This window comes from Euprymna scolopes, chromosome 2 (assembly GCF_053919585.1).
Source record: "Euprymna scolopes isolate OS-2025 chromosome 2, ASM5391958v1, whole genome shotgun sequence".
Lineage (NCBI taxonomy): Eukaryota > Metazoa > Mollusca > Cephalopoda > Sepiida > Sepiolidae > Euprymna > Euprymna scolopes.
In genome coordinates this window covers 37,752,190-37,777,831 of record NC_136483.1, presented here as the reverse complement: position 1 = coordinate 37,777,831, position 25,642 = coordinate 37,752,190, and the positions used below count along the sequence as shown (strand labels likewise).

At 34.1% G+C, this 25,642-nt stretch overlaps 1 protein-coding gene across 1 annotated transcript in view; it reads right to left on the bottom strand.

Annotated features, from left to right (window-relative positions):
* LOC145291150 (tRNA dimethylallyltransferase-like) overlaps positions 1 to 25,642 on the bottom strand; it is a 163,099-nt gene that overhangs the window by 56,285 nt on the left and 81,172 nt on the right. Inside the window, exons 2-5 of the mRNA XM_080136677.1 lie at positions 13,747 to 13,887; positions 11,933 to 12,031; positions 6,850 to 6,985; positions 5,422 to 5,560 (exon numbers count right to left, since the gene is read on the bottom strand). Coding sequence (XP_079992803.1) covers positions 5,422 to 5,560; positions 6,850 to 6,985; positions 11,933 to 12,031; positions 13,747 to 13,887 — 515 coding nt within the window. The remainder of the gene's footprint in view (positions 1 to 5,421; positions 5,561 to 6,849; positions 6,986 to 11,932; positions 12,032 to 13,746; positions 13,888 to 25,642) is intronic.

Below are 25,642 nucleotides of genomic sequence, written 5' to 3'. Positions count from 1 at the left end.
TGTCTTTATTTCCTAAGTATTTAGGAATATAACAATGGCGACGAAAGGATGTTCTTTCTCTTAACAGAGATAAATTACCGTACCAAGGACTGTGTACAATGCAAGGATTTTTTGTTTTACGAAAAAAACAAACTACACAAGGATTTTTGACCACGTGCGTCAATGAATTTAAAAATTTTTCCTACCTAAAGTAGCGAAAAGTACGGATTTTTCTTCGTAAAGAACTCACAAGAAATTATAGAAACATGTTCAAGGTAAAGTGGAATTTATATTTATTTTGACAAGTAAAAAAAAAAAAAAAAAAAAAAAAAAATGGTCGCAAGTTGAATTCGAAACTACACTAAAGGATTACGAGTTTCGAAAGAAAAAATATAAATACAACGACTATTGTACCATTTTATGCCACGTGGGAACGGCAGCCATATATTTTTTTTTTTTTTTGGAAAATTAATTGTTTGTTATTGCCTTTATATAAATAATTGGAACTATTTGTCGTGGGAAGTAAGAAATATTTTGTGTATGAACTTACGTTGTTGAAAAAAAAAAAAAAAAAAAAAAAAAAAAAAAAAAAAGAATTATTTTACAAAGCCTGTTGAATTACTATGGATGAACTTTGTTGAAACGTGTTGTGTCTGCATATTGCTACTAATTTACGATATACGTAAATTTACGATTTTTCTTTGGAATTATTGTGTAGAATTCGAAAAGACATTTTTGTACTAGAAGCTAACATGGAACAATTAGCAGAGTTAACTAAGGCTCTAGCCCTTAGCATCCAGGAACAGACAAAAATGACTCAACAATTTTTAGCGCAACAACAACAACAACAACAAATTCAACAACAACAGCAACAGCTGCAACAACAACAAGAAAGAACACAAAAAACTTTAGAGGCACAACAAGAACAAACAAACATACTACAACGACAAATGTCGACACAGCAAAAGAATTTAGAAAAGCTAATTCTAACGTCGACCGGGAAGAAGACTAATTTTTCTGCCGAGGGTATTTCAAATTCACTAACGGAATTTTGTTACTCCCCGGATACTGGTGTTACTTTCCCTGCATACTACAGAAGATACGAAACAATTTTTACGAAAAGATGTTTAGACTGGACCGATGAGGAAAAAGTTACCCTGCTACTACAAAAACTGGGTACTGATGAAAACACCAAGTATGCAAATCTAATTCTACCAAAAAAACCGGAGGAGGTTTTGTTCGAGGAAACAATTAGTACCTTGTCGAAAATATTTGATAAAAGGGATAGCCTATTTCACTCTAGATACAAATGTTTGAACATTCAGAAGGCAGAAGCTGAAGACTATCTAGAATATGCTTGCACTGTGAACTGTTTATGCGAATCATTTAAATTGAATGAAATTTCCGCAGACCAATTTAAATGTTTAATCTTTGTACAAGGTCTCACAGCACCAAGGGACAAAGATATACGTTCACGGATCCTAACAATTATGGAGGCGGATCCTAACATAACATTGCAAAAAGTCACTGAAGAGTGTCAACGTCTGATTAACATAAAGAAAGACAACACTCGCATTGAAGAGAAAAATATTTTTAAGGTGCAGCAAGTAAAAAGGCAAGGGACCACAAGAAAGTCCAGGTTCCAAGAACACAGGATCCTTAAAGGATACAAAGACCCAAAGCTAAAGTGTAAATGTTGTGGTAGTTTAAGACACAACAATAAGACCTGCTGGTTTAGGAACAAAATATGTTATGAATGTGGTCTCAGAGGTCACAAGGGAACATACTGTGCCCAGAAGAAAAGACAAGGGACCGATAATGTAAATACGCTTCGCATGAATAAAGAAAAAAGCTGCGAAAGACGGAAATATGTTGATGTTCGGATAAATGGACATCTGGTTACATTGCTTCTGGATAGCGGTGCAGATATTAGTATTATAAATGAAGATATATGGAAAAGGATAGGTCGACCTGAATTAACGAAAACCAGAAAGACGGCGAGAAGTGTGTGCGGCAAAAGATTAGAGTTCAAGGGAGAATTAAAATGCAAAGTGACATTCGCTAACCAGACTCATAAATCCAAAGTGTACGTCGTACCAGGAAAGAATACATGCCTGTTTGGGGTAGATTGGATTGTCCTGTTTAATTTATGGGAGAAACCCATAAATTCGTTTTGTAACGTTTTAACTGCAGAAAAAGCAAACCAAAGGGAAGACTTCCTGAAGGATTTGAAAACTGAATTTCCCAATGTTTTTGCCGAAGGACTAGGACTCTGTATTAAGACAGAGGCAAAATTTGAATTAAAGAAAAATGCCACTCCAGTATTCAAACCTAAAAGGAATGTGCCTTTTTCAGCGATGGACGCAATCGAAAAAGAGTTGGATAGACTTCAACAACTGGAAGTCATTGAAAAAGTTAACCACACAGATTGGGCAAGTCCAACCGTGTATGTAAAGAAAAAAAATAACAGAATAAGGGTCTGTGGAGATTTTTCAACGGGTTTAAATGACTGTCTATTGGACCATAATTATCCCCTTCCGTCCGCAGAAGATCTGTTCTCTAAGCTTAACGGAGGAAAAATTTTTTCTAAGATAGACCTCTCAGATGCTTACTTGCAAATTAAGATCAGCGATGAATGCTCCAAATACTTAGGCATAAATACTCATAAGGGCATTTTTAAGCTAAAGAGGCTTCCTTTTGGATTAAAGGTTGTTCCTGCTATTTTCCAGCAAATTATGGACACGATGCTGGCAGGGTTGGAATTTTCAATGGCCTACCTTGACGATATCCTAATTAAAAGTGAAAATTTGCAAGATCATAAGAAGCATGTAAAAGAAGTATTCAAAAGAATACAGGAATTTGGTTTTAAATTGAGCCCAGAAAAATGCGATTTTTTTATGAAAAAAATTAAATATCTAGGTCAAATAATCGACAAAGAGGGTCGAAGACCGGATCCACAAAGGACTGAAGCAATTGAAAAGATGCCTGCTCCAGATTCAGTGACAAAATTAAAATCGTTTTTGGGATTAGTTCAATACTATGCAATTTACATCCCTAACATACATAATTTAAGAGCTCCTCTTAACGAGTTACTGAAAAAGGGTGTTAAATGGAACTGGAATAAGGAATGTGAATCTGCTTTCCAAAATATCAAAAGATGTCTACTGTCAGACTTAGCATTGGCACATTTCAATCCAGAAAAGGAACTAATACTAGCAACGGATGCCAGTGATTACGGTGTTGGCGCTGTATTACTTCACAAGTATGAGGATGGTAGGACAAAAGCTATCGCCCATGCTTCAAGAACGTTGGTTGCAGCGGAGAAAAATTACAGCCAAATTGAAAAAGAGGCGCTGTCGATAATATTTGGAATTACAAAGTACAATCGATTTCTCCATGGACGATCTTTTATTTTGCAAACCGACCATAAACCCCTACTTACCATATTTGGATCAAAGAAAGGCATTCCCACACATACTGCGAATCGATTACAGCGATGGGCTATAACCCTCTTAAACTATCAGTTTAAGATGGAACATGTATCCTCAAAAAAGTTAGGACACGCAGATGCATTATCACGGTTGATCCCTAAAAGAAGCGAAAGTTTCGAAGAAACGGTAATTGCTGCGCTTAAAGACGAAAGTGAATGTACAAGTTCAATGTGTAATATGATACGTGAACTTCCGGTAACTTTCGAAAAAATAAAAAAGAGGCAGTAAATGACATTTTCATTAAGAAAATGAAAAATCAATTGGGATGGATAAAAAAAAATAAAAAGGTAGATCAAACAACGCCTTTTTCCATCTGTGAAGATGTGCTCATGTATGGTGAGAGGATCGTAATTCCACTAACGTTACAGAGGAAAATTCTGAAGGAATTTCATACAGGTCATCCGGGCATTTCGAGAATGAAATCCCTTATGAGAGGATATGTGTACTGGCCTGGTATGGACAAGGAAGTTGAAAAATGTGTCAAGACATGCAGAGGATGTCAATTAGCAGCTCGAGATCCTCCAGTAAAAACGACGCCATGGCCAAAGACGGACCTACCCTGGTCACGTCTGCATATTGATTATGCGGGACCTATAAATGGTTATTTTTACTTGATTATTGTAGATTCTTTTTCAAAATGGCCAGAAATATTTAAGTTTAGACATCCAACAGCAAAAAACACTGTGAGTGCGCTTAATGAAATTTTTAGCCGTTTTGGAGTGCCAAAAACCTTAGTGAGCGATAATGGAACAGCATTTACTGCTCATGAATTCAAAGAATTCTGTGACTCACTAAATATTCTACATATGACAGCACCTGTGTACCATCCACGATCGAATGGGTTGGCCGAAAAATTTGTAGATACGTTTAAAAGGGCACTTAAGAAAAATCTTACTACGGACACAGACGAACAATGTATTCAAACATTTTTAGCAATTTACAGGGTGACACCAAATCCTAATAATAATGTCAATTCTTCCCCGGCTGAGCTAATGTTTGCAAGAAAGATAAGATCTGTCTTCGATAGGCTGCTACCAGAGAAAAAGAAAGTTTTCAAAAAAGAAAACCTTAATACCAAGTGCTTCTCCCCAGGTGAAAATATATATTTCAAAAATTTTCAAAATGGACGAAATCAGTGGGTTGAAGGTATTATCAAAAAAAGGATTGGGAGCATGGTCTATACCATCCAAGGATTAAGTTTTGTCTGCAAAAGACACAGAAATCAAATACGTCCCAGACTGTCTCCAAATGTGGAAGAGACACCAATGGAAACATTGTGCGATATTTTTGATATACCAAAACCAGCGTGTGTACCGCAAACAATGAATATTTCGCCTGAACCGACCATACGGGCTGGACAGAAACCTTTACCCCGGGTAACGCTGACCAGAAGGAAAAGCGCAAGAAAGAGAAAAGTTACCAGGAGATTAAGCCCTGACCCTAAAAGGAAGAGGTATTTAAGCTAAAATCAGGAAGATTTCAGCTTCAGGGGGAGGTGTTGTGAAGGAACATAACTGGCTATACACCGGTTACAAACTGTATATATATATTGGACTGTTTGGCAGACAGCGGCAGACAAGCAGTCGCAGTAAGACGGATAGTCTTACGTGTTGATTATCAGACTTTCTTCCCCATACTTGTTACTATGTACTTCTATTTACCTTAGGCGAGCAGCCTTACGTTTCTGTATTATAAATAAACCCCATTACACATACCACTCGGTGTAACTCACGTTTGTCTTTATTTCCTAAGTATTTAGGAATATAACAATTACTATTACTACTAAGAGTAATATTGGATTGTACCAAATTTGGATATTGAATATAATAACATTTTAATTATGATATTTAAATATACCCCACTTTACATGCAGAAGTTTGACTAAATAAACAAATTAAAAATTTAAAAAAAATAAGAACTAATATCTGCAAATTAGATGCAAGATACAAACCTGATTATTTTACGCTGGTCATTTGGATGGATTTTCTGAGCACTGGCTGGATCAACCTCCTTAAGTTGGTCATGAAGACTTTGCACCTCAGCATGATAGCCCCAGCTTCTGATATCTGCAAGTTGCTCCCTATTTTTCACTGAACAAGAGGAGGAAATTTCTTATCAGATTTTGATGTAAAGATTTTAGTCATGTCATAAGCAATGAATATAGCAGATGAAGACATTAAGGAGACGGTGACTGTAATTTTATCTGCCTCATATTATATTGAGTTTAAGAAATGTAAAAAAATTGAAATTCAAGGAATTTTTCTTAATCAGTGTCTAATGACAACAGCATATTCTTTTCTTTGTTTTGATTCTCAGGTATATATCCATTGATATCTTATGTTTTTATGTAGAGTGATGTGGTTTTCGGTTGATTGTGTCTAACTTTGTCGGACATATACTCGAGAGTCAAAACAATGAAAAGAATATGCTGTTGTCATAGCCTTACTAATGACTATGGATCAAATTCAATGCAAATCTAAGATACTTTAATTTTCAAATGGAGGTTATGCCCATAATATGTCCCCTAAGAATTTTTTAAAATATTAAAAAGAGACTGAAATTTTGGAAATATTTATTTATTCATATCTATTGTTAAAGTTTAAAAAAAAATTGAAAGTATCTGAATTTTCACAGCTTTTTATTATCTTCATAGTATGAAACTAAATTAAACTAAATATAGTCCACGGTTAGACTCCTTATGCCTAGAAGATATGTTCCAAAATTGATACTGATTGGTTAATTTAAGAATGAATCCTGTACATATAAATATATAAACACATACATATACGTAACTATAAATTCTTGTTTAAAGTCTTCTTTTTTTAAATTATGCACGATGTTGAATGGGCTTATGCCAGACGAGGCTGGTCTGAATGTCAGAGATTTTAGAGGAAGTCAAACATTTGACCTCTATGAGTCAAGTTTATCAAACTAAAAATACCCTAAAACTGTCCTATAGTTGCTGCGAAAACTTTAGTTCGGGACAGTTTCTAGCTTGGGACAGTTGAAGGCAAGTTGTGGCATAGACCAGATTCGGAGAGCTTTAGGAGGCAGAGATGAGCTGAAGTCAACTGACGGCAAAGAGACCTTGGCCGACGACTAAGATATAGATGTTGGCAGTTAGAGGGTACTTTTCAGTGATTGTGTCACACACACATTCAAAGTGCAACTGAAATCTATGGAATATCTCAGAGTCTGTGTTTTCTCTTGTACTGTGCATTCCTTCTCAGTAGTTACCAATGTGAGAGATAATAGCATGCCAGAATAGAAGATGAAAGAAGAAATCTGCAGCAAACGGTGCTGGGCGAGTCAGCAATTGTTTTTGAATGGTGAAGCACGTGGTTGTACAAAATATTATGCAGAAATCTTTGTAACTTACCATTTTTCTCTGAATTTTCGTCCACCAGAGAATTATCTTTGGTGCTAGAAATACGGATTTTTTTTGGTGGATTTGGCTCCGTATAGTCATCATCATCATCATCATCATCACTTAATGATTTTATTTGATTTGCCTCCTAGAAATGAAAAGGCAAAAGTGACGTAATAACAAACAAAAACATCTGTAAAAAAAATATAGACTATAATTTATTTTACATACATGAAACTTTATTAGTTGATTTGTCTATTTTATGGCATGCCAATTCTTTTTGGTTTACTTAATGCCAAAACATACTATCTATTGTAAATAAATAAATCATATACAATCAACACAACTTGTTATTTTATAAAAAAAGATTGGTAAGAGAGGGGCATACCTCTCCAAAGTGTATTACGCAATAATAGAACACAAAAGGACCAATAGAATTTGAACTTGGCAATCTTTGTCAGTCAATTAAGTTGCTAAGTTATACATTTTAATAGCACCTTAAGAATATCAGGACTATTTGATTGGGGGTGGGCTATATCTCCCTGAGAATGAAACAGACTGTTGGACTACATCAATACCAGTAGCAATGTACAAATCCTGTCTTTTAAATGGGCTGAAGTTAACTGATAATTGGACTTCTCTTCTTATTGTATTACTAGCAAGTTTATCCAGCATTGGCTAAGCTTTAACTAAGTTGAACATCCATTGTATAAATGGCAATTGTGTGTCTGTCTGTATGTATGTATATTTGTGTATATTGTGTGTCAGGTCATGTCATGTGCTACTTGGTACCATGTAACCCAGTACTACCTGCCTCATGGTCGGGTCACCGGCGACTAAACTGGTTCCCCCACCAGACTTGTTTGGTGAGGAGGGTGGCTAGTCTCCCTGAAGGATTAAAAACAAGACCTTCCAAAGGACGAATGAACTCTTTTTCGGGGTCAACGGCCAACTAGCACCGTGTATATTTGTGTGTATGTATATGTGTATTGGGGTGGAGAGGGCTCCCGTAAGTCGTGGTGAAGGCAACCTTTCTAGGAGAAGCAAATCTCTGATTTAAAAAACCATAAAGCGAGAGACCATTACCCGCATTAAGCTGGTCTGCAATTTAATTTGTTGCTGGCTATCTTGCTCTTGCTTGTTGCTGGATCTCAACATTTTGAACCGAGAGAGAGACTTAGCTATCGTACAAAGCTAAGACTCTGTAACATCATATTTGTATAGATACTCCCTCAGGCATTTGGGCTCATGGATTTTAAATGTCTGAGGGAGTGGCACTCGTCTGACAAGACGTTGCAATCATCATCATGTTTGTATATCCAGATAAAAGTAAAAAACTACAAAACAAAACACCAACAACATTGATACATTTTTGATCAGCATTGATTTTGATAATTAATATTTAAAATTTAAAAATAATTATTCATTGTTTGGGAGTCAACTGGGCCAGGTTTCCTCAGAGTAATCATTTTCATAATAGTATTATATAAAAAGGTGATGGGAATGGCTTACATTATTATTATCAATCCATTAAAATAAGAGAGAAAAGGATTTTGCAGAGGTGAAAAAGAGGTGGGGGAGATGGATGTGGAAAAGAGAAAGAAGGAAAGATAGATCTGAGCAACACCGGATATTCCTGCAAATAACAACTGGGAAAGATATGAAGGTATGAACAGCCTCATTGAACACATTCATGGCTAATAGTGTACAATTACTGCCTTACTAGTAACTCATTTGAAAAAGTAAAACATTTGTTAAGTAAAATGGTTCTCAAGTGTTAAATACAGTGATGATCATATTTATTGGCACGGTAAAATAAAAGTTAAATTTTGTCTAATAAATTCTAAAAAAGGGATTAAATTAAAGAAAATAACAAAGTATATTATGTATTTTTAACTGGCCTTTCCGATGCAGCAATCGGATTTTAGAAAAAATAAATAACAAAGGAACAACAAACATAATTGCAAAAAACCCTTGTTCAAAATTATTGGCACGATTTATTTAATAATCAATTGTATAGCCTTTGGCCTTGATTACCTTCCTCAGTCGCTTTTCATAGTTTACAACCAAGTTGTTGCACTCTTCAGTAGTAATTTTAGCCCACTCTTCCTGACAATAATCCTCCAATTGAATAAGATTCTTAGGCTTCCTTTGCATTACCCTCAATTTTAATGTTCTCCATAAATTTTCAATTGAATTAAGGTCTGGGCTTTGTGATGGCCACTCCAAAACATTAATATGATTGTCCTCAAGCCATTTCTTAGTCAGTTTAGCCGAATGCTTTGGGTCATTATCTTGCATGAACCACCAACGACGACCAAGTGAGAGCTCTTTAGCAGAGTCTTTCAGGTTTTCATCCAATATTTTAACATAATCTTCCTTTTTTATGCTACCTGTGACCTTAACAAGTCGCCCTGGTCCAGAGGCAGCAAAGGATCCCCAAAACATCAAACTGCCTCCACCGTGCTTCACTGTGGGTATGGTGTTCTTAGGCAGGAAAGCTTCGCCAGATTTTCTGTAAATATAAGACACTTTATTATGGCCAAATAACTCTATTTTCGTTTCGTCAGTCCATAGAACACGTTTCCAGAATGCAACATCTTTATCAATATGACGTTTTGCAAAGGCTAGCCTTGCTTTCAGGTGCATAGGCTTCAATAAGGGAGTCTTTCTCGGACGACATGATTTTAAACCAGCTCTCTTCAAAACTCTACCAACTGTATGTCGAGATACATTCACTCCAGAGGTGCTCTGTTCATCAACAATCTCCCCAACAGAGATCCTTGGGTTTTGTTTTACTTGTCGAACAATTTTCCGTTCATCTCTTGGGGAAAGAATCCTTTTTCTCCCTCTACCCTCTAAACTCATAACGTGGCCTTGCGATTTGAACTTGTTTATTATGGCTCTAACAGTGGATTTGGGAAGGTTTAGCTTCTTTGAAATCTTATCATAGCCCTCCCCATTGGTATGGCATGCTACAACAAGCTTCCTGACGTCTTCGCTGTGTTTCTTAGTTTTAACCATGGCGATTGAAAATTATAATTTAGTCACTTATAATAGTTTAAATAAATCGCTATCTAAAAATTATCTGAAAAAAATTATTCACTGAATTCGTTAAACAAGCATAATATGGCTATAAAAAAGTTCAGAAAGCACGTAAACCGGAAATTGATTGATATTATACTGATACTAAAAGAAAAACAAAGCCGTGCCAATAATTTTGAACAAGGGATTTTTGCAATTATGTTTGTTGTTCCTTTGTTATTTATTTTTTCTAAAATCCGATTGCTGCATCGGAAAGGCCAGTTAAAAATACATAATATACTTTGCTATTTTCTTTAATTTAATCCCTTTTTTTAGAATTTATTAGACAAAATTTAACTTTTATTTTACCGTGCCAATAAATATGATCATCCCTGTAATGACAAAAATCAAAATACAATAAATCAGAGTAATCCAACATTGTATTATAGATTATTATAATTAGTGATGGGACAATTCCAATAGTTTTCCCAATTCCGATATAATTACTGATTCCATACTAAATTCCCGATCCCAATACAATTACTGATTCTGATTCTTTATAAATCTCTAAATATTTAACTATAAAATAATTATTTTGTCCTAATTACTGTACAAACACATCCTAAATGTGCATATATTTTCTCAAACGTAAAAATACTTGTGAGAGGGAGTAATTTACAGATTTTAGTTTTACTGGAAGTTTAAATCAATAAATATTTATTATTTTATTATTACAACTAGCGGTGGAAGATTTTTTTGTAAACCAAAATCAAATTAAAAAAAATAATAATTAATGGAATCGTTTTTGGCATCGGAAAATGTTTCCGATTCCAATACCCAAAAAAGTGTGAATTTTTCAGATTCCTGATTCTAATTAATCGTCCCAACACTAATTATAATATAACAAAACTTAATCATTTAAAACCTGATGATTCTAAATGTGCCATTGGTTGGACTTGGAAATCAACCATGTGTGAACATAGGGACTAATTTTTAATTTATATATAAAAATACCCAGCTGGTAATGATGAAGAAAGAAACAACACATTTTAAAGAAATGTGTTTATATTCATAATGTTATCTTCAAGTTAAGATTTGGCCTAGCATTGCCCGATCGCTACGACCAGGTACAGCATTGCCCGATCGCTACGACCAGGTACAGCATTGCCCGATCGCTACGACCAGGTACAGCATTGCCCGATCGCTACGACCAGGTACAGCATTGCCCGATCGCTACGACCAGGTACAGCATTGCCCGATCGCTACGACCAGGTACAGCATTGCCCGATCGCTACGACCAGGTACAGCATTGCCCGATCGCTACGACCAGGTACAGCATTGCCCGATCGCTACGACCAGGTACAGCATTGCCCGATCGCTACGACCAGGTACAGCATTGCCCGATCGCTACGACCAGGTACAGCATTGCCCGATCGCTACGACCAGGTACAGCATTGCTCAAACTCTATGACCAGGTACAGCATTGCTCAAACTCTATGACCAGGTCCAACATTGCCAAATGATGATAATGGCTAACATATTCTAATTCATTTGTATCATTTATATGTTATATGTCAACTCTTTATTTTTTAAATGCTGAAATATATTGTTTGTTGTAAACAGTTAATTTCATACAATTCATTGAACACAAGTCCACCTTATTCATAGCTGAGAGTAAATCATAAATTAATATCATCCATAAGAGTACTAATCTCTAATTGAACATAATTGAACGGATATAATTTTACTTTGGTATAACTAATTCTGTAATAGGTAATGGTATCCATTACACCAATGACACACTCTCTTATTCTGTGAAATTGTATGTTTATGTGTACATGTATTGCATTCTTTTTTTTTCATCTTACTTTTTATTTTTTTTGTTCAAACTTGATTTGGAAATATCGATTAAAATAAGACATACCAAATGAAGTATAATAAATAAAAAATATATATTTTTGAATAAGAACACCTTGGAATTTTTCAGATTTTTTCTGAGAAGATGACCTGTGGAGTTTTTCTCAAATTGTGTGGTATATTAGAAAACAATACAAAAGCAGACAATACTTACTTCTGATTTGATGAGAAATTTCCATAGAAGTGCTTCAATATAATAATTTGTTCCACCAACGATAACAGGAAGTTTCTGCTCTTTTAACAGTCTGTCGATCTATGGTGTAAAAGTTAAAGAAGTGTATGGATCTAAGCATGAAGCTCGCATTGCTTTAAATGTAAGTGCTAAATGGCTTTTTAAAACAGCTATTAATTCTATTTACAACTAGCTGTATTTACCTGGTGTTGGCCAAGGATCTCTACTTTTATTTTTGTTTTTCTCATTGCAACCTTGCCATTTTTATTTAATTTCTTGTAAAAAAAATATTTACATTTTCGGAAAAATAATTCAATGAATGAATATATATGAGTAAGAAAAGTAATAGAATGTCATACAAAATGTTGAAATTTAAATTAATTAAATTCTCTTAAGTTTGTGTTTTTTCTTTTTAACAACGAAATGGACATAGTATAAAATTATATCTTTTTTAAAACAGGTGTTGCATGCTGGTTCTTTTCTCTATTTCTTTTGTTTAAAAATCGGATTTTTGTGAAGTTTAATTGAATGTTTGGTCATTACATCAATTGAATAAAACTGAATAAAATTGTAACATACATTTAAAAATTAATTTAAAAAGTTACATTTGCCATTAAAAACCTAAAATTATTCAGACAGATTTTATAAGTTAAACCTAAATAGCATTTAAGCTAACAAAGCAAGGTTTGATTCTAACTTGACAGTTTTCATTTCTAACCATCGTACCATGTAGTTTTAAAAATCTTAAATTAATTTTTATTATTATTCTTAAATAAATTTTTAAAAAATTTTCAAGTTCGTTTTTAACACCGAAATAGACATAGTATGAACTAATATAGGTTTTGTTTTAGCACAGCTATTGCATGACAGATTCTTTTTCCTCCATCTTTAAATATTTAATTTGATTTTGTAAAGTTTAATTGAATTACGGTATCATTTGATCATTTAAATAAAATTATTTAAAATTATAACATATTTAAAAAAAAAAACAAAGTTAATTTAAAAAAGTTACTTTTGAATTCCAAAGTCAGACGATAACTTGTGTGACAATTTTATTATACAGAAATGAAAAAAACCCCAAAAAATAGGAAGACTAAGCAAAGGGCAGTGAAAACTGAATCTATGATGAAAACAATTGTCAGTAAGCGGGCATGACAGTAGTAGCCAAAAGAGTCTTGTCTTGACCAATTACTGTTAAATTGTCATAACCAACGAGGTATTAAGAAATCTTCTTTCTCAAGAACCATGATTATTAACTATTAATATGCAAGCATGTTCTTTCCTCCTTTCCTTCCTGTTGTGCCACACTTTGATTAGTAGCAAGAATAAGAGACTATTTTGAAATCATCATCTGTACAATTACGTTAACACATTGTTAAGTTTGGTCAGCATGAGATGGGTGACCATTTGTGAATATGAGACGGTGTGTGTGAAAGGGCAGTGACACCACTCTGCAAAAAAAAAAACAAAAAAAAAAAACAAACTGTAAAGTCATCTTTCTTAAAAAGGGATACACATACAACTGAAAACCACTTGTTAATTTGATATTCCCTAGAAACTTTCTCCTTTGGGGAAAACCAAGTAAACTCATCCAGGGTGTATGTAATATCCAAACAGGAAGGAGAAGGAGGAGGAGGAGGAGGAGGAGGAGGAGGAGGAGTGTTTAAAAATGTATTAATGAAACAATAGCAATGTTGCTCAAACACAAAGTTTGTAGCAATGGTTTATAAAAGAATTGCATAAAAATTGTAAAATGGAGGAGGGGGGAGTCATTTATTTTCATAGTTCAAGGATACAAGAGGTATACACGTTGATTGGAAGTCTGCAACTGTGTATTTCGTGTGTATTGGGCTGACAAAGTCGATTAAATGGTGTGGACATTCTTCTTTCTCTTCTTTAGTTACTTTGTTTGTAATAATATCCAACCCTTTGTAAATCTGGAAAAAAAAAGAAAAAAAAGGAACATTTTTTTTTTAATTAACACATTTTAGACACTGTAGTTGTTGTTGTTTTTTTTATGTATTTAAAAAATCTTCATTTTTTTTTTTTTTCATTCATGTGCTTTTCTGGATTCTATGATGATGAAAAAGAAAAAAACTACTGTTCAATTGGGATACAATTTCATTGGATGGAATAGAAATAGTGTCACTTCACTGTTAGTGTCAGTAAGGAAACTGAATGAGTGAATAAAGGAGAAGAATGAATTGTATGTAAAAAGAAATGGCTACAAAAGGATCTTAGTACAGGGGACTTTTTTAAGAGGTAGTCAGGAGAAGCAGTATAATGCCAGCCAGAGTTGAATGAAGAAAGAAAAATGGAAAAGTGGAAGAAAGTGAAAAAAGAAATCCTAAATGATTGTGAGAATTTACACAAGAAAAGCAGTCTTACCTGTTGTCATTCACGATTTGGTACTTATGCAGAATACGAACCGTGCTGAAATAATAACGTTATCTAGAAACACATTCTTAATATGGAGAGGGCAGGGCATTTGGTAACTATTCAGTAATTTCATTTAACAATTTAATTAACAAAAGATACAGTAAAAACCGAATTTAACTTGAAAATTCCATTTAAAAAATAGGACATTTTGCATAAGTATTTTACCTCGGTACCAAAGTCAACAGAGTCTAGGCCATTCTTATAATGACCTTTCCCTGTTGATTGTGGTATGATGCTGGTCCTGCGCAGTTCTAGGAGGTCCGCCCTCCAAGGCTTCACAATCTCTCCTTGAGAAGGAGTTAGTTTATTGTTAATTGCCTCAGGTGGCTCTACTAGGGAATGCAGACGGGGCTGCTCAGGCACTTTTTGCAGGTCAGAGTACTCCTCCTCAAGATCACTAACTTTTCAGTTCCATTTCTCGACCCTTATGTCACATTTTCTCACGGTGGGAGAAAAATAAATGCCAAGGACATACAAATTTTTTTTGTTTTTGATCAATGTTAAGTTGACACAAACCTTGTGATTGGTAGAGTTGAAGGAAAGATTGTTTGTTCTGTTTTATGGCACATCAAAAATTAACAAAGTGACAGGATGGATAATTGCAAAAAATTGGTATGATAGTATATATTTGGAGATCCACATAGGATATGACAATACAAGGAATCAGAATCAGCAGAAGATTGACATGCGTTTAAAAAAATATTATTTTGAATTTTCTGAGATAATGCAGTCCCATTTTGATAACTGCAATGGATGGTGGTAAAGTCAGAGGTTCACCCTGCTAGCTGGCTGTCACTGTTTGATAAGTGATCTGTCAAATACTCGAGGTAGGTCCCATGTAAAAATGATGTAGGTCATAAGAACAATGAGAACATGCAGAGGTGCGTCCATGACAGAATACCACATAAGTTGTGGCCAAGCTAGAGGAAGAGAGATTAATGATTGGCGAGAGAAAAATCACCCAAGAGAGGGATTCTAATAAAAAATAACATATGAAATTCCTTACTGGGTAAGGTAAGTAGAATTTGACTGGACAATACCAAGTTACCTTGCCACATAATTTAAAGTGTGGCAATCACTAATTTATTTATAATTGGAATTCAAAGTTTAATTTCTTGAGTTAGAGAAATTACTGTCATTCTCATCATCGATAGAATTCTTTTTCTTCACCCAGAAAAAAAAAAACAGGTTTTGTCCCGTCCATACAAAAAACTTAACCATTAATTGTCTTGTAAATTTGGTGAGCCGAAGTTGGAACTCAAATTCACTCTAGAAGTACAAAGGTATTAAGCCCCCAACTAGTAGAAGACGTTTTAGCTACAACATTTACAGAAATATATATTTTTTAATTAAGAATATTTGAGTTATGAATGCCTTTATAGAAAACATACTACACTACTCCTCTAAAGGAGATGGTATCACGATCAACAAACATATACTAGGATCCTCTCAAAGGAGAAGGTAATGCATAAAAGGATGATCTGATGAGAATGAGAACAGATATTACATTAGTACACCCCCCTTCAAAAAAAAAAAGAGGTGGGAATAATGCCCGGGAGAAGTGTATCCTGATCACAGAAAAGATACTACACTACTCTCACTTTCATCAAAAAGGAGTACACAATGCTGGTATAATAATGAATGAACAGATACTACACTTTTCCCAAAAGTGGTAATATCTGGGAGTATGGTCTCATGACACCAGAACATCTATTATACTAACCCCATCTGCCTCCAAGACAAGGAGAATTAATATCGGAGAGTATGGTCTCATGGCAACAGATAACATGGTTTAGATAATTTATATTTCATTTAGATAAACTTTCTAATTAGATATCAGACAAGTAATTTAAATATGTAAAAATTAACTAAATATTGACAACAACCTTCAGCCATTATGACAACCAGTTTCTGCTGGAAGTATTTAGATGTCAATCTCAAGAATAAGAATACAGCTGCCTGCAAGCTATGTCAAACATCAAAGGCTGGCAAATCAGCAAAAACTTTTACAACGACTAATATGCTAAACCATCTTAGAAAGACATTTCTGAATTTTTGAGATGAGGATTAGTTATTTGTATTATTATTCATCGGACTACTGTTATCATCTTGTCTGCAAGAACCCATGGCGCAGTGGTTAGAGTACTGGGAAAAAATCAATTGTAAAAGTGATATTTTCTTGAAGGTTGAAGGTTCAATCCTCAGTGTGGGTGACCGAAAAATACATTTGCGAATTACTTAGGACCTCTATCCAGTCATGGCTGGCGGAACAAGAGCACGCTATTCCCGTGAAGTAAATAAAGGGTTCCACTTGAAATTCCATCCAAATTCCCGAGTTCGACAAGATACACCTGAAGAAGGTCAGAGGTTATAGCGACCAAAACGTTGTGAAAATCACATTTAAGATGAGAAAAGTAGTCCGATGAATAATAATACAAATAACCAATCCTCATCTCAAAAATTCAGAAACGTCATATCAATTCGGTACAGACCCGAAATAATACAAAAATGGAAACAAATTGAAAAACTCTACCAAAAACTGGCAAGCATAACTAACCACCTCACATTCCTATGCCGGTGCCATGATCTTAAGTTAGTACCACCAGGCTTAACAGTGAAACTACCAGTCAGCTCCAAATGGACACAAAAGATCGCAAAACGAGTAGGGTATGAACTCGTCCAAGACAGAATCTACAACAGTCAGTTGAAGAAACGTCAATTACAGACCAAAATTTCAAAAAACCTTACCCCATTCCTGGAGAGTATATTTCAGATTGATGACAAAAGTCTGCAAGAACCCATGGCGCAGTGGTTAGAGTACTGAGAAAAATTAATAGTAAAAGTGATATTTTCCTGAAGGTTGAAGGTTCAATCCTCAGTGTGGGTGAGACCTCTATCCAGTCATGGCTGACAGAACAAGAGCACGCTACTCCCATGAAGTAAATAAAGGGTTCCGCTTGAAATTCCATCCAAATTCCTGAGTTCGACAAGATACACCTGAAGAAGGTTATAGCGACCAAAACGTGAAAATCACACTCAAGATGAGAACAGTAGTCTGATGAATAATAATACACATCTTAGAAGAAGCAAAAGTTGCAGATAAGAAATGGAAGCACAATGAATATTCAGGGACAGATATTTTAGGAATAAGTGACAGCAACTATGAGCCTCCAGCGAAACACCAAACTACTATGGAATCAATAATGGCCAAAAAGAAAGTTTGGGATATTAATGACTACAGGTCACAAGAGATTCATTAGAAAAATGATTGCTGTTGATATTCAACTATATTCTGTATCATCTGACATTGAATTTAATAGGTTTATTGCAAAATTTTGTTCAAATTACAGCCTTCCATCAGTACTTCAGTGCAAAATAATTTTCAATATATTTACAAAAGTAAAACAAAAGTTCAATTGTCTCTTGCTGAAATTAGCAGCATTTCATGGACTACAGACAGCTACAACAGATAATGCTTTCTTTCTGATTTTGACAGGCTTTCAAATGACTTTGGACAGTACAGAGCTGTTCTTAAAATTGTTCCATTCCCTGGTGCATACACAGTTGAAAGAATAAGTGGAATAAGTGAAGAATTACACAACATTCTGGATGAGCGCATACATCTTCAACAAAGTTTTCTTAGTCTTACAGGATTCAGGAACAAATATGGTTGCTGATGTCAGGGAATGTGGTTTAGAATCACTATCATGCTTGATACATACATCACAACTTCCCCAACAGGCTAAGACAATCATTAAAACTAACAGAAATATAATCTCTCACTTTAATCGCTTTCTATTAGCAATTAGCAAATTAACTGAAATACAGGATCAGCTTAATTTGGAAAAACAAACTCATCCAAGATATGACCACATGGTGGAATTCAACATATTATATGCTAAAAAGAAATTTACAATCTTGGTTTTTCGGGCCAAGATCAAAGTGTAGGATCTGTTCTTCAGATGCTGCACTTCATTTTCTTGTTCTCTTTCGGTGGAGGAGAAATCCTTCACGACTGAGACAATTTTTATTTTTGTACCTTTTCTCCACGTTAAAAAACGACCCTGGTGTCTAACTCTGTCCCGTGGGGAGGCATAGTTAATAGGTACAACAACAAAAAGCTCTTGTAATGTATGCTGTTGATAACAAGATTATTATCTAAATAACTTACCAATGGGGACATGTTCAAAAAATTGTCCAGTTACTGAGTCCATTTGAAGAAATCACCAAAGAAGCAAGTAACAGATCTTCAACCATATTAATGTTAATGTTCACTTGTGTTTACTGGTGGACTTTGGCTGCCTTTACAACTGTCACTGTCGGTTCTCAGTATACAGCGTCAGTCATTGGGCAATGAGCAGTATCACCTCTATTGGACTGCTCCGAAATGAAATCGAGGCAGTTACTTGCATTTATTGGTGGGCACTGGCTTCCTCAGCAATTATCGATTATATCCAGTGTTGTGCCCCATTGGATTCCTCTAAAATGAAATCAACTGTGATTACTGTCAAAAAGTGACAGGGTTGGGCACTGGTGGGTAAATCACTGGTTTTCAAATGTCGGGCACTGTCATCCATAATGGTCATTACTCTTTTAAAATGGTTATTGTCACTTCATAGGAGGGGCGGTCACTGGTGAGCACTGGTGTTTTCAGACTGTTGCTGCTTTCTTGAGAATATGTACCATGCTATTTTTTTTTAGACTCCAGATAACACCACAAGTTGTTCTCAAAGAAAAATCTTTGATGATGGCCTGTGTGATTACTCCTAGTGAGTAAATAATAATAACAATGCTATGATATCTTTTTATGAAATTGTTAGGTGAAAGTACCAAATAATCATAATAATGTCTGCATTCTGCATAAGCACATTCGAAACAAAATAAAAGTTTGTTTTTTTTGGTTTTGGTTTTTTTAGTAAAAAGATAAAATGAAGATACGCTATTTTGTAAATTGTCAGGTGAAAGAACAAGCAAAGCAGAAATACGATGGCACTGGTATCAGGTGAAAACTTTGGTTTGATGTAAAAATAGTACAATTACCAAACCGGACTTCCTGTTTTAGTTTAAGATAACTAATAAAATTGGCATGAAAGAAAATATGTGAAATCTTTTGTACACAAATATTTGATTACTAGCAAAATTCTGACCATAAAATTTCACCTTGACTTTGAAAAATAGTGTGCATCATCCCTAGATCGGAGATCATCATCATGTCAGGTTTGGCCATGATCAGTTCAGTAGTGTGAGCTGTAGGGGAGTATATATACACAGGATGTGACCTTAACCTTTGACCATACTCTTGAAAAATGGTGTGCACCATTTCTAGGTGGGGTACCATCATGTCAGGTTTGGTCATAATCAGTCCGGTGGTGTGGGCTGTATGAGGGTATATATATATATGTATGTAAGCTGTGACCTTGACTTGAAAAATGGTGTGCACCATTTCTAGTTGGGGGACCATCATCATGCCTGGTTTGGTCATGATCGGTCCAATGGTGAGGGCTGTAGGAGAGTTGTATACACAGGCACACACATGAACTCTACTACTTTATATATATATATATATATATATATTGCATAAAATAATTAAAAAACCTTTTATATAAATAAAGAAACACATGGCTGCCAGTGATTTTAAACTAAAATAGGTAGTTTTGTATGGTAAACAGAACATTAGTACATTAGTAAGCGGTTTTGAGTGATGCTTCTTATTTGCCGAATATAATAATAAAACTAAATAATAGATGCGGCATTATTAATAGTAACATAAATAATAATAATAGTAAGAGTAGTAAAAGTAATTAGGCAATGTCTGAACTTTACAGTATTGTTTGTATCTATAAAAATCATATAGCAGTAATGATATTAAAAATAACAAGAAGAATAAGAAGATGCTACAATATTTGTTTATAAAATGTTAGGTGAAAGTACCAAAGAGTCATAAAAATCAGAGTTAAGTTACCCAACTAAGCATCTTCCAAAAAATAAAACCGTTTTAAGTTTGTTTTGTTTTGTTTTCAAAAATAAAAATGAAGATACGATATTGTTTAAATTGTTAGGTGAAAGTACAGAATAGGTAAAAACATCATTGTTTACTTTCCCTGTAGTAGTAGCTTTAATGATTGTTGTGTTCAGAGTAATTGTGATATTTTAATAACAAGCAGACAAGCTCATTATAATTTAAACACAATTTATTCACAGCAGAAACCTTAAATTATTTACAGACCATACTGAATGTCCAGTGATGTCCACCATGTTGCTTTTGGTTCCCGAACTCTCTAGTCTTTTTAAAGATCTATAAAGTGTGATAACTCTTACTTTCTTTATTGTGACTTATTCCTCCTTTTATTACTATAACACTTCCCCTTTGAAATATGATGCTTGTACGATGTTTGATGTAGGTCTATTTGTAGAGTTGAAGTTGGTTTGCACCTTCATTGCATCCTTCAGGTTGAACTTTTCTTATCAGACTTGCTTTGTTTACTGCATGTTGCTTGAACACTTTGAGGTAATTCAAATGTGTCCAGTAAAATATTTACTGGAATGATTGTTATTTTATAGTCTCTTTGAAAGATATCAGTGACTAAGTTGATTTGCATGTCTGACCCAAATAGATGATTGTACATCCATATCATAGATTACATTACTAGAACGCCATACTATGTGACCTTCTGTCCATTTTTCTTTACTACTGCGGTAGTCTTTTGCCAATACAGATTGTCCTGGTAGGAATTTATGTGACCTTGCTCCATGATGGCTAGTGAATTGGTCTTCCATTGCCCTATTTCTCTTGGGAAGATTATTTGATGATGAACAAATAGTATTCATGGGTAAACGTATTTTTCTGTTCATCAGTGATTCAGCTGGAGACTTACTATTTGGGCAATTTGGATTTGGGGTAGCTCTTTAGCTACTTAGAAATATTTCTATGATCTCTCAAGTAGTTCCTTCCTTTTTTAACTTCAAGAGTGCTCTTTTAAATGTGTTGATAAAGCATTCAGCTTGGCCATTTGATTGTGGATGGAAAGGTGAAGATCTGAGATGCTAAATACTGTTTAGTTTACAGAAGTCAGAAAATTCTGCTGAGGTAAATGCAGTACCATTATCAGAAACTAAAATTTCAGGAACGCCCAACCTGCTGAAAATTTCTCGTAGTTTCTTTACAGTTTCATTTGGGGCAGTATGGTCCATCTGAAAGACTTGTAGTCACTGTAAGCATCAACCAATATTAAGTAATGTTGTCCATTAATTGGTCCTGCAAAGTTCATGTGTAGTCATGAGCAAGGCATTTCTATGGTAGGTAATATACAATATTGTTTTCTGAAGAGACTTCACACCAGTTGACATTTGGCACAACTTTTAAAAAATTCCTCTAATTGCCTGTCCATGTTTGGCGAATACACATAGCCACGTGTAAGGCTTTCATCTGATTAATTTCCTGACGTCCATAGTGAAATTGCTTGAGAACTGTCAACAATTTCAGCGGAAAATTTTCGCATTGTAGGTTAACAATTCCAGTATTGGAGTTAAACCAAATTAAAAAGTAACAAAATTGTCTGTAGCATTTCTCTTTAATTTCAAACAATTGTAATGAATTTGAAATAAAGATGCTGACTCAGCAAAAATGTTTGATAACTGTACTATTGTTTCATCAAATGTGAAATCTCCTGTTTTTCTTCTTTTTTTTTTGGAAGGATGAAATTTGAATATCTTTCATGTTCTGCTGTTTCCAGCTTACAAAGTAGTAAACGTAATTTTTATGCATCGTTCATGGATGCAAACTCATGTTGAGAAGTATCCTTCCATCGTTCATACCAAGGAGTAAAAGTTGGTTTTAAATCTGGATTAAACAAAAAATCCGTTATTGTGCTTGCTGTGGTGTCGAAGTAAATTGATTTTGGTATTTCCATTAATTGTTTGTGAAATTGTACTATCAAAGTTTCAATTAAATTGTTTTGAGCCTTTAAAAATTCTTGCTGATTATGCAATTTCTTTCCAATAAATTTAGATCTATGACATACATAATTCTGCTTCTTTCTTTTCGTTTGTGCACAATTTTTTTTTTTTTTTCGTTTGTTTGTCAAAAAAATGTCTTTTTTTGTGTGTGTGTTCTCAAAAAGATTTGTAGTGGAAAAAGTATCTTTTTCTTTTTATGTGTACACAAAAAAAAAAAAAAAAAAAAAATTTTGTACAAAAGATTTTTTCTAAATTATCACCATGAGGGTTTTTTGTTTTTGAGATTTTATATTTAATCTCATTTCATCCTCGTTGCAAAATTTTGTTGTGTTCGGAGAAATTATGACGTCAGGATCATTGGATATTCTAATAACATGCTGACAAGCTCATTTTAACTTAAACACAATTTATTCACGGTAGAAACCTTAAATTATTTAAAGACAATATTGAATGTCTAACGATGTCCACCACACTGCTTTCAGTTCCCAAACTCTCTAATCTTTTTAAAGAGCTATAAGGGATGATAACTCTTACTTTCTTTATTTAGAGTTATTCTTCTTTTTATCGCTAAAAAAAAATAGTAAAACTTTTTTTGTAGTGAAAAAAAAAGAATAGTTGGAAAAATTACAATACTAATTGTATAGAAAGCGACACTGAAACATGTTTTTGCTATGTTCGAAAATACAAACTGCTAATCAAAAGAACGACTGGTTCTAATGTTAAAGTGTTTGTCCAACTGGTGATTTCCAGCTATTCAACGATTATACTAAACTAAAAGTTAATTTCCGGTAGCATGTGGATAAGTATGATTTCGAAAAAAAAAATATTGGTGATTAGAGATTTTGTGAGAGGACTAAATTTAAAGAGGGGGAAAGATTTTCTACTATCTATGTGGGATTACGTAGCTAAGAGACTGAAGCAAGTAGGACGAATTATATTTTTAAAACTATGATGAAATTAATCTTCCTTAAAACCACACTGAATGGTGAATGCAAAACATTTACATAGGGATGGCCTCTTTGGTTTCCTATAGTGTCAATAATTAAGAGAGAAAACATTATCATTTTATTAGTAGGACCCATGCACTGGTGTGCTCAGTAGAAAGATGGCTCAAAGTGAGAACAGATTTGTTGAACAAACTCCACTCCCTCCAAAACAAGTGAAACTATAATTATGTAGTGTTTTATCATAGATTGAGCTAATATTGTTTTATTTTGCTTATGAGGAGGTAATTGAGGTCCCCACCAATAAAAAGCATGTTAATTAACGTATGAGAGAATGTGCGTCCACCCCCTATAATTGAACAAAAAAAAATTTTTTTTTTTACAAAGAAATATTTTAAGCAATTGTGAAACAACAGAAATATAAAAATGCACGTTATGAAAATTTTAATAATTTAACTATGTGCATGATCGCCCCCCCCCCTAAAGAAAATTAATGACTAAAAATGTTTACAAAGACATATCTTAATCAATGCTGAAACCATTGGTTCTGCTGTTTTTGCAATGAAGGAGAAATTCTTATAGACTAAGGTAAATTCGTTTTGTTTTGATGACTTGATTGGCAATGATCTGGAATGGAAACTTACACAGCTGGGTTGGTAGCTTGTGTAAAATTGAATGTGAAAAGGGTATGCAAGTTAACGCTATACAAAAATGTGCATAAAAAAATTGTGCAACTCCAATACAGGAAAGTAATAAAAAAAATTTAAGCATAGGATATAGCATATTGCAATCACTCCTAAAACCATTGGTTCTGGTGTAATTTAATGAATGAGAAATCCTTCTAGACTGAGTTATCATTATTATGTTGTTTAGACATTTGTCGTTAAGTCAAGAAATGATGCTCATGAATAAAAAGAAATAGAAAAAAAGCACGAAAGGCACGTTAATCAATCCTAAAAACATTGTTTCTGGAGTGTTTCAATGATTGAGAAATCCTTCTAGATGGAAACCCTTTTGTTTTTATTACTGATCTAGAAGTTAAGAAATTAAATGTAAACAACAACTGTAAAAACTGTAAAACAAATAATAATCATTAGAATGAGTGTAACCGTAATATTTAGAAAAGAAAAACAATAATAATAATAATTGAATAAACAAAAATACTACTAATAAGTATACTATTAATACTACAACTACTACTACAAATACAACCAATTAAGAATGAAAAAGTTAGGAAAGTGAAATTATCTTGGAAAGTTAAAATCAGAAAGATGAAATAACTGAAATGTGTAAAGTAAGAATTTTTATTTCAAACAGAAGTTACTGTTGATGCAAAAGTTCAAAGGCTTCAAATCCACTTTCTGCTCTGCTTGTTAAATGGAGAATTGCCACAACGACCATAAAAAAAAATCATTGAAGGCCGTGTTTACGTTTTTAGTTTTAATTGAATATGAAGCTTTTAACCTACCAAGCTAAACGTAATTCCTGAAGTAAAGAATCATAATGTAAGCATCTTATTGTATACTCATGGGCCATGGCGAAACAATAACAGTATTGTATAGAAACCCATCCATTCCTAATATGAAGTGTAGTACATTGAAAGGAAAAAATATTCTGTACTAAGGAAGAAAGTTTCTTATTTGTTGTTAATGTGTCCAAAATGAATCACTGTCTGAGTTAGTCACCAAAGCAGGTGTGTATGATAGGCAATAATTGCCACAAAATAACTTGAACTAAACTAGAAAAAGCAGTATATTCATGTTTGTTTGGGCATCTGTAGATAGAAACTAGTGAAAGCAAATGGTTGGTTAGTGTTTGTGTCTCACTCACTATGTATGCGTGTAAATAAAAGCTATGCATAGAATTAAATATATAAAATAATAAGTCATCAGGTGTTTACCTCTATGCAAATGGGATTGGATCATCTTAGATGAAGCTGAAAATGCATGCCTCGTTATTCAGCAGTAAAGAAACAGCCAAATAACGTTACCCATGTTTACACACTGGACCCACACATTGTAGCAGAGTAGGTCGCAAGAAATAGAAGACAAGTAATAACTCAACTCATTTTTTCTTTTGTAACAATGCCATTTATTTCCAGGTACTTCTCACATGTGATCATGCTCCTTTGCTCTGAGCTCTGTCCTCTCAAATGTCATCCACATCTCTAACTTGCTCCCGAATGTGTCCTTGAATGTGTTCCTCTGTTGAACACATTCTTTTTTATAGTCTTTCTTTATCCTTACAGTGACATCATTTTGCATTTCATCTACGCTCTGTTACATGAAACCATCTTGCTTAGTGTTTAATCATAAACCGATGTTCCTGTGATCCAAGAAACACAAGCGAACGA